Source organism: Phascolarctos cinereus, unplaced genomic scaffold (genome assembly GCF_003287225.1).
Source record: "Phascolarctos cinereus isolate Bilbo 61053 unplaced genomic scaffold, phaCin_HiC Scaffold_5;HRSCAF=322, whole genome shotgun sequence".
Lineage (NCBI taxonomy): Eukaryota > Metazoa > Chordata > Mammalia > Diprotodontia > Phascolarctidae > Phascolarctos > Phascolarctos cinereus.
Window position 1 is genome coordinate 300998325 of NW_027555958.1, and position 14338 is coordinate 301012662.

At 36.4% G+C, this 14338-nt stretch overlaps 1 protein-coding gene across 1 annotated transcript; it reads left to right on the top strand.

Annotated features, from left to right (window-relative positions):
* The first annotated feature begins 581 nt into the window (after positions 1-581).
* ZPBP2 (zona pellucida binding protein 2) lies at positions 582-12221 on the top strand. Its single transcript, XM_078156025.1, is given in 7 exon segments — positions 582-709; positions 4273-4434; positions 6883-7032; positions 7035-7100; positions 8120-8206; positions 11024-11200; positions 11727-12221. Coding segments are annotated over 7 exon segments (846 nt in total). The 5' UTR covers positions 582-600; the 3' UTR covers positions 11822-12221.
* Positions 12222-14338: the final 2117 nt, after the last annotated feature.

The window sequence follows — 14338 nt, forward strand, 5'->3', positions numbered from 1 at the left end:
GGGGAGTCAGGCTTCTAGTAGCACTAGAGCTGAACTTTGGGGGGCTGGGGGTTACAAGAAGTGGACAAGGAAATGTATTCTGTTGGGGATAGGGGAAGGGTGTAACCTTTGCAACAAGGCCCAGAGTTTGGAAATAGAATGGTTTTTAAAGGGAAACAGTAAGTGGGCTAGTTTGGTTGAATTGTGGAAAGAGAAAGGAATGTATAATTTGGAAAGATAGGATGGAGTTGGACTCTAGGCTTTAAATGCTAGAGAGAGGAGTTTTTATTTTATCCTATAGGCAATAGGGAGCTACTGTTGTTTACTGAGCAGGCGAGTCATAGGATCTGATTTGTACTTTAGGAATGTCAATTTAGCAGATGTGGGGGGGGTGGATTATAGAAGGGAGAAGCTGGATTCAAGGAAACCCATCTTGATTGGTGTAGATATTGAAAGGAGTTTATTTTTCTTTGGAAACATTTGATTTTTAGTACCAAAGCACTAATAATTTACCACAGTAATTTAAAGACAGGGAAGAGCTAGGTAGTTTTATGTCATTTTACTATAATGCTAAGTGCTATTTACCTTTTTTCTTCTACATTTGTGAAAATCTATGTAAAAATGCATGAAAATAGTCCATTTCTTGTCTGCATGGATGTGGAGCTTTCTCAAACAGAAATAGTAGACCCCATAACTTTGTGGATGGGACCAAATGGAAAGTATTTGAAAGGTAAATTACTTGAGTACATCTAATCCAAGCCAGTCCATGTATTAAATGCCTCCTATATCCGAGTCACTGCATCAGGCACAAGGGAAATCGAGACAAAACTAAAAATAACTTGCCTTCACTTTTAATAATGTTAACATTTTAAAGCACATTGGTTGGAGAAACATATGGGTAATAGGATTTTAATCTGTTTCACTTGCTTTGCCTAACCTAACTACTTGTGTGAATGTGGGCAAAGTCAGGTTCCTCATCTATAAAATGAAGAGGATAGACCAAGTGACGTCTTAGGTCCCTTTGAAGTCAAAATTCATAATTGTACGATCCTCTGTCCATGGTGAAGTTATCTTATGTTTTGATTTTCTTTCTGCAAACCCTCGGATAGCGGGAACACTGGTAATCTACCTCTGCAAAATATTAGGGATTAGATCATGCTTCTAGTATTAGGTATTTAAGTAACTCTTTACCCTCAAAGTTTAAATCTTTTCACAAAACCTGAAATTTATCCTCAAAACGCTCCTGATGTGCAGGTATTAAAAGCTTTGGTCAAAGTTTTGACGAGGGAAGAGAATGAAGTGTTGGTTAAAGGGAGTTTTGAATGGTCTAGGTTTACTTTATTCATGGAGTCCCCCTATCGTATCTTAAACTCACTGTTCTTTTTGCAAAAATATACGTGCCTTGATTATTTGGTTGTGTATTTTAAAAAAAAATTCTATCTGTTATCCCAGAGCAACCCAAATCCTCCATCGAATACCTCATGAAAACAGTGTTCCATTGTTACAGTTGATAAAAAGGAATGTTTTCCACTTTATTTCAGAGTTTTCTGTTGCTACAGAGTCTGTTCATTTCCTGCTTGCTATATGTTTGACCCGATTCTTTGTAACAAATAGTGATTATTAACTGTTATCAGAATATTTGACGTATCAGAACAGTTTGCTGTAACTGTCATTGTGTGTGTGTGAACTCTACAGTCATGTGTGAACTACTGTGGGATAGATCATTTGTAGAGAACAGTAAATATGTAAAGCCATTCTTGTTAACATATATATTTTTTCTCTAAGTTTTTTTTTATATTATTTAGCTAGTGAGAGGCCAGATGGGGTGGTGTATAAAGAGACCTAACCTCAGAGTCAAGAAGGCCTGGGTTTGAATTATGCCTCATAAATTTACTAGCGGTGGGACCCTGGGCAAGTCACTTAACCTCCCTGTGCCTCAGTTTCCTCATCTGTAAAAATTAGGGATTTGCACTTGATAGCCTTTTAGGTCCCTTCTGGCCCTAAATATATGCTCTTATGATCCCTTTACATTATCAGTGAAGAAACTGAAATCTACCATGATTAAGGGACTAGTCCAGGGTGACATGGGCAGAGAAAGATGTGCAGAAATAGATAGATAGAGTGCTAGGCACTGGTTCTAACAAAAATGAAACAAGACACAGTCCCTACCTTTAAGGAGCTTGCATTCTAATAGAAAGGAATAAGATAAATAATACGTTATGAAACAACAACAATAACATGCTATAATATGGTATTGCACAGGAGAGGTTTGATCACAAGAGATGTAAGAAGGGAGAGATTATTTCAGGAAGGGTGAATCAGAGGAGGTTTTATGGAGGAGCTGGCATATCAGTTGGTCCTCACAGGAAGGGATTTCAATAGAGAAGAGGGAAAGAGACAATTTCAGGTATGAAGAAGAATGTATGCTAAGGCCCAGGTGCAGGAAAGAACAGGATAAGATCAAGAACGTTGAGTTTGCCTTTTGGTGGTGGTGAGTTTGATGCCTTTTGTTTTTTCACTAAAGTCACCAAAGCCCAGAACCCTCCCTATAACAAAGTGTTCATTAAAATTGACTGACATAACATAGGTCTAATAACAATAATGATAGCTAGCATTTATTTAGCATTTAAAATATGCAAAGCACTTTACCAACACCATCTCGTTTTATCTTCACAACAATTCTAGGAGGTAGTTGCTATTATTATCATCCCCATTTTATAGTTGAGGAAACTGAGACAGACAAGGGTTAAGTTATTTGCACAGGGCCACATGCTAGTAAGTGTCTAAAGCCAGATTTGAACATGAGTCTTCCTAATTCTAGGTCCAGCACCCTATCCACTATGCCATCTAGCTGCAGTATTCCATACCCATAGTAACCCATCTCTGAGAGGAAGGAGATACTTCATCTGTTCTTTGGGACCAAGATAGCATTTATTCTGACATCACTTTTGTTTTTGTTTAAATTATTATGGTCATTGTCTATGTTGTTCTCCAGGTTCTGCTTTCTATGTATCAATTGATATGTCTTACCATGTTTCCCCAAATTATTCATATTTATGACCTACAGAGCAATAAAATTCCATTGTATCATATACCACAGTTTGTTCAGCCATTTCCCAATCAATGGGTCCCACTTTGTTCCCAGTTTTTTGTTTTGTTTTGTTTTAGGCTATAAGAAAAGTACTGCTGTGAATATTTTTGTATAAATGGGACCTTTCTTTCTGTATTTGACCCCCTTGGGACATATGCTCGATAGTGGGAACATTGAATAAAAGGGTAAAAAAAGTTAAATGACTTTTCCTGTGTAATTTTAAAGTAGAAATAGTGAATGTTAGCTGTATAAACCTATAGAGGTGGTTTGGATTGTGGTCCTGAATCCCAGGTAAAGGAATAGGTGTATCATTTAGTAAACAGAGGATAAAAACTGAAGGTTTTTAGCAGGGGAGTAATGAGGAATAGAAATGAGAGAAGTACATATTGGAGAGCATAGAGACTAGGGACAGGGAGACAAGTTAGAAAGCTTATAATAGTCCAAGTGAGAGGTAATGAAAGTCTAAGCCTTCAGAGTTGAAAGTCATAGAGACTGTAGAGGTCAGAAAGACAGAATTTGGACACTGATTGGCTATGGGCATGAGGAAGAAAGAAGAGTGTTGAGCTTGAGTGATGGGGAGAATTTGTGATGTTGTTAACAGCGAGAGAGAAGTTAGAAGAGGTTATGGTACTCCAGAAAAGTGTAATTACTATCTAAATTAATTGCTGTGGTGGTGATTCAGTCGTTTTCAGTCATGTCCAATTCCTTGTGACCCCATTTGGCATTTTCTTGGTAAAGATACTAGAGTGATTTGCCATTTCCTTTTCCTACTCATTTTACAGATAAGGAAACTGAGGTCAGCAGAGTTAAGTAACTTTCCTAGGGTCACATAGCTAGTGTTTTGAGAGCAGATTTGAACTTATGAAAATGAGTCTTCCTGACTCCAGTCCTGGCACTGTATCCACTGTGCCACCTACCTGCCCCATCTTTATTGGTATGAGCAGGTAGAATTAGCTTTTTTCAGGAAAAAGATTCAGTATCAAAGAAAACTAAAATATAAAAACTGTTACAGTACAAAAATGTCTCTAGTTACAAGACCTATTTTTTCTGTAAATATAGCAAAATTTCTGTTATACGACAAAATCAAGATTGTACTAGGTTTCATTTGGTAAATTGATTCTTTGATACTGTATTTACCTGTATCATTAGGTTTTGAATCAATTATGTACTTAATAACTCTCAAATTTGGTTTTTCTATTTAGAGGAAAAACATATAAACCTAACTTCAACAGGAAAGCTAATGATTGCAAATTTTCAAGAATCTGTGTCTGGATCTTGTATATGTATTCTTAGTTATAAAATCATCAGTGAAGAAAGACAAAAAGAACAAGAACTATATAACATATATACATTTATGGTATTTGGTAAGTATAGAAAAGCATTTCAATCAGTACATGTGATTTGAAGCTTAGTTGTGTGATTTCAACATTTAGTGGAGTCTATTAAACTATAATTTATAACGTAGAACATGACTGATCTACAGAAGGGGCACCTAGCTGGCATGGTGGATACAGCGCCAGTCGTGGAGTCAGGAAGTTTCAAATTCCTGAGTTCAAATCTGTCCTCAGACACCTACTAGCTGTGTGACCCTAGGCAAGTCACTTAACCTGATTTGCCTCAGTTTCCTCATCTGTAAAATGAGCTAGAGAAGGAAAAGGCAAACCACTCTAGCATCTTTGCCAAGAACACCCCAAATGGGGTTAAGAAGAGTCAGAAATGAGGGACAGCTAGGTGGTGCAGTGGATAGAGCACCGGCCCTGAAGTCAGGAGGACCTGAGTTCAAATCCAGCCTCAGACCAAACACTTGACTTATTAGCTGTGTGACCCTGGGCAAGTCACTTAACCCCAATTGCCTAAAAAACAACAACAGCAACGAGTCATAAATGACTCAAACAACAGAACATCAAAAATCTACAGAACATTTAGGCGTGCTTACTCAGTCAAAATCTTAACTTTTTATCAACTGAATTTTTTTTTATTGCTGAAACCTTCCCCTCACGTTGGCTTAGTGGACAGAATAAGTTGGTGTGATAAGAACAGAAAACCTGTCTCCAAAAATTGCTGAAAGTGTTAAGATATTAATCCCAGAATCTCCTGACTTTAGAACTCTGGAGCCAGGTCATTGCCAAGGATGGAAAAGTCCATTTTTCAGGTTTCCTTGTCACTGGCCTAGGCTAAGGGAAGAAAGCATTAAAGTGTAAGAAAGCCTCCAAAAACTCAAGAGCTCACCCAGGCGTACATGCATTGCCTGCCATGATCTTGCAGCTGCCATTGCATTTATGGGGGGAAGAGAAATAGATAAATCACTTCCTCATCCTAGAAGTCCAAGAGAAGGAAAGTACACACAAATAAAAGGGCCCAAAAGAGGGCTGAAGAGGGAAGCCTCACTCTTAAAAGACTAAACTAGCAAGGAAGGAGGTTCCTGAACAAGAAGCTGTTACCCTCCTTCATACCCCACAGTAACCAGTCATTTTCAGTGCAAACTTAAGCATTGAGGACCAGTCAGAAAGGAAGGTTCTTGTCACCAAAGTCTTTGGCATTGTCAGATGGTTCAACATTGGAATCTGAGATGATTTTATCATTGGAAACATCCTTAAAGAAGAGGCATTACCATCTGCTTTGTCACTATGACCTAAAGAACATGGAACTTTTCCATCTGACTTGTAGCTGAAACCTTTTATATGTGTTGTCTCCTGCGTTGGAGTGTGAGCTACTTGAGATCAAGGACTGTCTAACTTTTTGAGGTGTATCCCCAGCACTGAGCATGCTGCTTTGCACATAATAAGTGTTTAATAAATGTCTTATTTATTCAATCAATCAGGAGTTGGTGTATCATCTTGGCAAGGCATGTGTCTTTCAACAAGGGACCAGAGCACATGTCCCTCAGAAAAGAGCCAGAAGCACACAATCAGCTCTGCGGGAGGTGTGCCATGGAAGGCATTCCAGAAAATCAGGGATTCCTTTGATTACCACACTCAGATCCTTTTTAGATCTACAGGCAGAAAATAACCATCATATTTCGCAAGGTTGAACCTATATCTGTAATACTATTCTGCTAATTCAGAAATTACCCCCCCAATATAATTGTTCATTTCCACACCCCTATTTCAAGGAAATAAGGGCAACTGCAAGTAGGAGTGTATAGTTTTGCTTCTTCACTACTCCATCTCTATTTCAGAACAGGCCTGTAAGTACAGAAAATAGCTAAGGAAAAAAGTGAGGAAAGCTCAGTGTTGTTAATGGTCTTCTTAATAGAGTTTACTTTTCTTACCAAAATTTACCAGTTGCCAACTTACAGAAGTAACTTGCCTGTTTGTCCTAGGTAAATAATTACTTAAACCAGGTGAAAAGAATATAACGTCCCCCATAAGAGCCCCTCTTTGCAACAAAAAGTTACACAAAACTGACCAACAGAATGTCCTCTTATGTCAGTGAATGTCATAGTCCACTGATAGCAGGCAAGTATGTTCTCTGGGACAAAGACTGTTTTTTCTAAGTTCCAAGCGTAGTTTAGTGTTGTTTACATTTACATTCTTACAGTCTGTATATTTTGTTTCCCTGGTTCTGCTTTCTTTGCTCTGTATCAATTCCTGTAAGTCTTCTAATGTTCCTCTGCATTCCCCATAGTTATTCCTTATGGCACAATAATAAGAATAGTGATTTTATTACTGTGACTATTTATGGATCTTGGATGAAGGACAAGGTGCTAAAGCATTTTTTCTGGGTTGTTTAATTTTGTTTATTTGCAACTGATATATGCAGCAAAGAAAATAATACTGAACATACATTATTCATATATCCATCTGCTTTAGGATACCAGGAACCTGATTATGTATATCAGATGACTGTACAATTTACCACAGATTCTTGTAATGGAAAAAAAAATTCTCAGTTCTTCAAATTACTGATGAGGATCTTAAATAAAATTATCTTTGATTTGACATGCCACATTGAACAACCATCAATAAATGCTATTTCCTTGAAATTCCAAAACATGACCTCAAGGATGAACTATTTATAGCCTTTCAAGGTAGAATTTTTAAAGTATTTAATTTAACAGGTAGCATAGTCTTGATCTATAACGAACCATTGAGATAGTGGCATAATTACCACTAATAGCTATGCAATGGAATTTGTTGAATAATTTCAGTTGTGTCTAACTCTTCGTGACACCATTTGGGGGTTTCTTGGCAAAGATACTGGAGTGGTTTGTCATTTTCTTCTCCAGCTCATTTTACAGCTGAGGAACTGAGGCAAACAGAGGCAAGTGACTTGCCCAGGGTCTCACAGCTACAAAGTGTCTGAGACCATATTTGAACTCAGCAAGATGAGTCTTCCTGGTTCCAAGTACAGTGCTCTATTCACTGTGCCACCTAGCTGCCCCTATGGGGTGGAATACTGCCTGCTAAGTTGTGTCCTCTAAATATTATACTTAATATTGAATGCCATAGGGTATGGGTAACAAATATTGTCTAGCTTTTGTAGTGGTTAGAGTTTTTAATCTTAAATTACTATCATTTTCCTCACTGGATTATTTTACTAATTTTGGATTCACTTGCTTCAAATTTTGATATATTGTTACCTACGCTTTGCAAGACAACCTGATTAGAATATAACCTTTGGCAGTGCTGCTGATGGTTACTATATTACTGCATTTGCAGAATTATATCATTTTAAGTAAAAACCATGGTATAGTGAGAAGAGGGCCAAAGTTGGTGTCAGAGGGACTAATGTATGAATTTCAATACTGTTATCTACTATCTATGTGACCATGGTCACTTCAGTCCAGAGCCTAAGTTACTTCATTTGTAAAATGAGACTGGACTACATGATCCTTTGAAGTCCCTGCCAGCGCTAAATCCCTAAAAGAACTGACTGGTTGTCTCTACCTTGTAGTTTCTCTCATTAACCCATAGGTGGAGTAAAAGCACAGTTACAAATGGTTACTCAGAACAGCTTCCCTTTACTCTTAGGATGCTAGGTTCATTGAACATCTTTGGAATATGTGATGTCATCGTCCCTATTGAACGCGCTGTTTTTTCTCTCCAGTAAGACCTTTTCCACCAGAGTGGAAAGCAGCTTGCAGAAAACTTTCTATTAACTGTGAAGAAATCAGTCAAAGTAAAGTTCACCAGGTGGGAATTTCAGTGCAAGGTTAAAAAAAAAAAGTGAAAATGATGGTTCATTTGCATGTTAAAACCAGCTAAATTTTTTTATTAAGTCCATTTTGAAACTTTCTGTTTGCATAGCAGCTTCTGCTAATTGTCTTAGCAATATTTGAAGGACAAGTAGATTTAAAGCAAGTCCTCTTAAGATTAAAAAAAAAAGCTCAAACTACAAGCATTATTATCTTTTATTCTTGGCTTTCTAAAGTAGTCCTGGAAGGTTTTATGGGCTATAGAGCATTCTACGTAATTATTTCATTAAATAGGATACATACATTACCTCATTTGATGAAAAGATGGTATAAAGGGCTTTGTAATTCTTATTCTACTATACAAATAGATCAGCATTAACATGCTATATCTTTTTTTTTTCACATTTCCTAAAAGTTAAACACATGGAACATAGCATAGTTCTTTCTCATTATACATAATACCCTTAATTTTATTTAATTTTTCCATGAGAACAAGATAGGATTTTTATCCTTTATTCTTCAGATAGTAAGGAGATACAACTAAATCAAGTGTGATATTATTCTCAGAGGTTAAGGATTTGTTCTAAGCATGGAATATATTTAAATATACTCTGAGGCTCAGGGATTACCTTACTTGCCCCTGGTCACATATCTAATAAGTGTCAGAGGCAGGATTCACTTTAAGTCTTCCTAATCACAAATCCAACAATCTTCTTCCAGTGCCCTTTGCTTCTTTAGCAGAGGAATGATATGATCACAGTGGTACATTAGGAAGATTAGTCTGGCAGTTTGTGTGGAAGATGGATAATGAAGGGATAGATTGCAGGCAAGAAGACCCACTAAGAGGTCATTATATCAGTGGAGGCAAGAAGATCAAAAACCGTAGATTTAGAACTAGAAGTGAGGTGAAAGCCTAAACTTAAGTGTAGAGGAGGAGCTAGATGCAAGAGATAATGTAGAGGTAAAATAAACATTAATTGATGGCTAAAAAGGCACATATTTTATGGGGTACAAATAAGCCAAAGTTTCATGCCCTTTATAATCAGGCCACTCAGAATCTGAAACGGGCATGCCCTTATGTTTCATTGTCTGTATTACTGCCCCTTACATCTTGTGATTTTATCAGTTGGATTGGGAGAGGCTTAATTATTAAATAATCCCCATACTTAAACTGTTTTGCCCCTCAAACAACAACAACACATATACTAAGCTAGGCTAAAAATTTGGAGGGTAAATCTGCCAAGAGAAAAATACGTTAAAACCCAAGTAATTATTTTATCCATCTTACTATTTTGTAGTTCCCTTGAGATCAGTTATTTAAGGTTTTGAATCATCTATGCTACCATGACTGTCCACTAGCATGTAATTCCAATCCAAACCAATAAATATGTACTAAGTACCTACTATGTGCAAGTTCTAGAAATGCAAAGACAAAAATGGAGTTGTCGCTGCCCTCAAGTAGCTTACATTCTATCAGAGGGTTACAACTTACTCCCAAATAAGGAATACGAGGAAAATTAAGGGGTAGACCAATCCCCAAGGAATCAGGAAAGACCAAGCCTCTAAGGAAGTTAAGGATTCTAGGCGCTGGAAGTGAAGAGAAAGTACATTGTAGGCATGGAGGAGTTTTGAGTTAGAAAAAGAGCTCTTAGTCTAATTTTTCTGAAATGTAGGGTGGTTGTTGTTGTTTGTCCTTTGTTCTCAAAGAGGACCATGACATCAGGAAGATGATGCCGTGACATGCAAGTGAATCGGATTTAAGTGAGGGAGGGCTGTGCAAACTCATCAACCTCACTCTCTCCTCCTGAGCCATCTGGGTCCAGTGGCAGGATATAGAGCAGGATGACTGGAAATGGCCTCAGATGCAGTAGGAGAGAAAGAAGGAAAGAGAGAAAGAAAGAAAGAAAGAAAGAAAGAAAGAAAGAAAGAAAGAAAGAAAGAAAGAAAGAAAGAAAGAAAGAAAGAAAGAAAGAAAGAAAGGAAAGAAGGAAAGAAAGAAAAGAAAGAAGGAAAGAAAGAAAGAAAGAAAGAAAGAAAAGAAAGAAAGAAAGAAAGAAAGAAAGAAAGAAAGAAAGAAAGAAAGAAAGAAAAGAAAGAAAGAAAGAAAGAAAGAAAAGAAAGAAATGTAGGGTGACCAGGAATAGGAGGAGTATGAGATAAGACTGAGGTAGGTAGAAGGCAAACTGGGAAGGACCTTGAGTGCTAACTTAAGGAGTTTGCTTTTTATCTTCAAGGCAGTAGGGAGTCAGTGAAGGTTTTTGAGTAAGAGAGTGACACAGACCTGTACCTTAGGTACCTTAGGTAAATTACTTTGGATGTATTGAGGAGATAAATTACAGAATAATCATCTTCAAATCATATCAAAGGAATTTATAAAATAATGTCTCCTTTAAATAAAATAAAATTTAATAACATGTTTTACGACCATAAAACATTATATGAATGTGAAGTTATTATTACAAAGGGCTTCCTTCCTGAATTTGAAATATTATATTTACAAAAAAATTAATTTACATTGAGCTCTTCAGGAATTCCTTTATTGTACAAAATACTATATACTTGTTCTGTATTTTTTTTGTACTGTCTAGTAAAAGGGAAGCACTGGTACAAGCTTTTTTTTTTTTTTGGTGAGGCAATCAGGGTTAAGTGACTTGCCCAGGGTCACACAGCTAGTGTCATGTGTCTGAGACTGGATTTGAACTCAGCTCCTCCTGACTTCAGGGCCAGTGCTCTATCCACTACACCACCTAGCTGCCCTTTGGTACAAGCTTTTAATAATTAATTGTTCTTCTTTCTGGTATTTTCCAAATCTTACACAAGAGATCGCATAGAAGAGTTCTTTCTTAAACAGACAGATATTCTGAAACATGAATTTTACTATATACCAAATATCCATTATGTTGACCACAGCTTTAAAGTTATATGCATTAACAGCTGTCAACCAGGCTTTGGGAAAAACAATATTCTACACAGAGACTATGTTAGCTGCTACGGTAATTATAAAATTAGAATACCTACTTTTTAATATAGTATCATCATCAGAAGAATAGATGAATAACTTGGACTTACTGAGGTGAATATTGGATTAAACATCTTTCTACCATGTTGATCCCATGATTGTCTTAAATTTAACTGAAGGAAGTAAAAGTTCATGCTCAGGGTTCCAGATAATGATCTTACTATTAGTATTCATTAATGAGATTCCATTTGTAGTAGACATGATCTAGGTGACTGTACAGTGAAGGGAACTTGAATAGTTCTATCAAGAATAAATTGAGAATAAGTTTATTGCGTGATATAAGTAGAACATTGTAAGAACACATTGTAAAAGCAGCTAGGATAAAAACTAGTTAAAAAAATCAAGTTAAAATTAGAATATCTGTCCCTTCTATTTAACATTATCTCATCATAGGATTTGAGACACTATAAGAAATAATAATCTTCAGCTGACTGACCGAATGTTCCTCATTCTTTACCATTGGTGTGCAAATGTATTCTGTATATTTGTTTTCTTTGTAGTGGTTTATTATCCAAGAACATATAGTCCTGACACTGATATAACTTATCTAGCCTGCTTAACTGTCCACAGCTATGGAGCTAAAACTTGTCCATAAACCAAAATATAAAACTGGAAAATTGAAGACGAGGTGAAGGCATCATTACTTGGTTCGTAGAGGGGAGGAGAGGATGTGGAAAGAAAGTAAGTCATCTGTTCACATTAGATTTCACCATAGCTGCTGTTACCCTTGAATCTCTGGAAGAGACTAATTCTTCCAAAAGATGGAAAATATGCATTTGCAGGGGCCAGATGATCTGAATATCATGAGAATAGAAAGAAAACCAGAATTAGGAGGTTTTTGGTTTGTGCAAGCGAAGAGTCCAGCCACTGCTCTGTACTTTGCTTAAAAACAAATGAAAAATTAAACTAAGGGTCTGTATAAAGTTCAAGAAAAGTAATGATAGTATGATGAAATTACTGTAGAAGCAATATGTTGACTTATGCTTGAATTCATGTTGGTAGGCTGGAAATACATATTTCTATAATATGAACAAAAAGTTATTTCTTTTGTTCTTTCTAGTTTTTTAAAAAATATCCAATTGTTGCAAAATCAGCTATTCTGAACTGGATTTTTTTTTATCAAAGTACTGACATTCTAAATTTTTTTCTCATAGAAAAGCTGGGGGAGGGGTACTTTGCTGATTAAAAGTTATAAATGTGTGATGACTTTTGCTGTTCAATGTGTTTTCCAGTTTTGTTGCCCCTTCACCTTCTTATTTGGATATTAACTGCTAATTGTATTCAGTAATAGTTTTCTTAATATTCTGTACAATTCAACTACTATTATCAAATCCCTTACTACATGTAAGGCATTGTGCCTAGGAGATTCAAAGATTAATAAAACCCAGTTCCTGCCCTCTAGGAGCCTACAGTGTATGAAGAGGAGACTTGCAAATAACAATAATACTCAACAGAATGTGGTATAGCAAAGCACTATGAGAGATTTGAAGAAATCTCTCTTCTAGCTGGGAAGATCAGGGAAGACAGGTAGCATCTGATATGGACCTTAAGCAAAAGGGGGTAGCGTTCAACCTTGGACATGGGAAAGGAAAAGTCCTGTCTAACTACAATGAGCAACATGAAGAAATGGATATGAAAGAGGACTGTGAACAGTGGTCCAATTTATCTAGAATGTTTTCCCCCTCCCCAGACATATCTAGAAGGTTAGAGTTAGATTATCAAGAGCCTTGAATGCCAGGATAGAATTTATAGTTTATTTGATAGACTATGTAAAACTGAAGTTTTTGAGTGGAGAAGTAGTATGATAAGGGATATTACTCTGGTAGTGAAGGGAGGAATGACTTGGAGTGGGGAAGACTAGAGGCTGAAAAACCAGGTAGGAGCCTATCCCAATTGATCCCAAGTCCATGAGGGTGGAATCTAAGCTAGTGGCAGCAGCAATAGAAAGGAAGAAGCAGATACAAGTGATATTGTGGAGGCCACTGAACAGGACAGAGCAAACTGATTGGCTATAAGGCAACAGACATGTCAAAAATTATACAGTTTCAAATATGGATGACTAGGAAGGTAGTGGACAAGTGGCCTAAAACTCAAGGAACTCACAATCTGATGGGATGTGTGGAATGTAAGGTAACAGGTGGACAACTAGATATATGGGAAGAAGGGCTGCAAAGAGGTCGAGATTAAAGATACAGATTTGCAAGATACAGGTTGGTGTTAATTAAACCCATAGGAAAGAGTGTAGAGAGAGCAGCGTGTATAGGTAGGGCCTAGATCATTTAAATTCCCATACACATTTCTATTGACATCTTAACTCCATGAAGTTATTTAGCATTTCTTTTACAACTTTAGTCATCATGTTAAACAAGTAAAAGAATATAGTTTTAGTGAGGGAATTTGCAAATTGTTCATGTTTTGAAGATGGTTACCATTTCCTTCATTTTTTTTCAAAAAATAAAATAAAAAATAAACTTATTAGTTTATTCCTGTGTTGTAACAATTGGCTACATTATCTTTTCAAAGTTACATATGGGAAATTTACAGCATCTTCAGCTCATATGACAGTGATAACAACTGGCTCACTTTTCACCTAGATTTACTGTAATATTACCCTGTAAAATAATCTTTGTTAAGTAGGTCACAGACTGAGCCTGCTTGAATCTAAAGTATAAATCTCATGTGTCATGGTTTTGTCCTTTAGCTGTAGGCGAAAATAAAAGATCTTGTCAAAGCATAAAGGAGAGGATTTTTTTTAAATTATTCTTGTTTGCAAATAGAAAGGCTTGTGTCAGCTTTCCCAGAATGAAACAAACCAGGTTCTTATTTGTGTACTTGTACTGTGTCATGCAAAAGCTGAATTTAAATTAGTTAAATTTTAAGAGTCTTTAGGTCTAATTGCTAAATTAGGAGCTATTTTGTGAGTATTTTTTGCTATTAATGTTTATGGCCTTTTCTCTTTAATAAAATTGAAGGTACATATTTATAGTGGCGTTCTCTGTATAACCTGAGTTAATCTGGTCAGTGTATGTTGATATTATCTGTATATGAACATCTCTGCGAGTTACTAGCTGTCATATACACCAATTTTTTTTAATCAAACCTGGATTTCAGA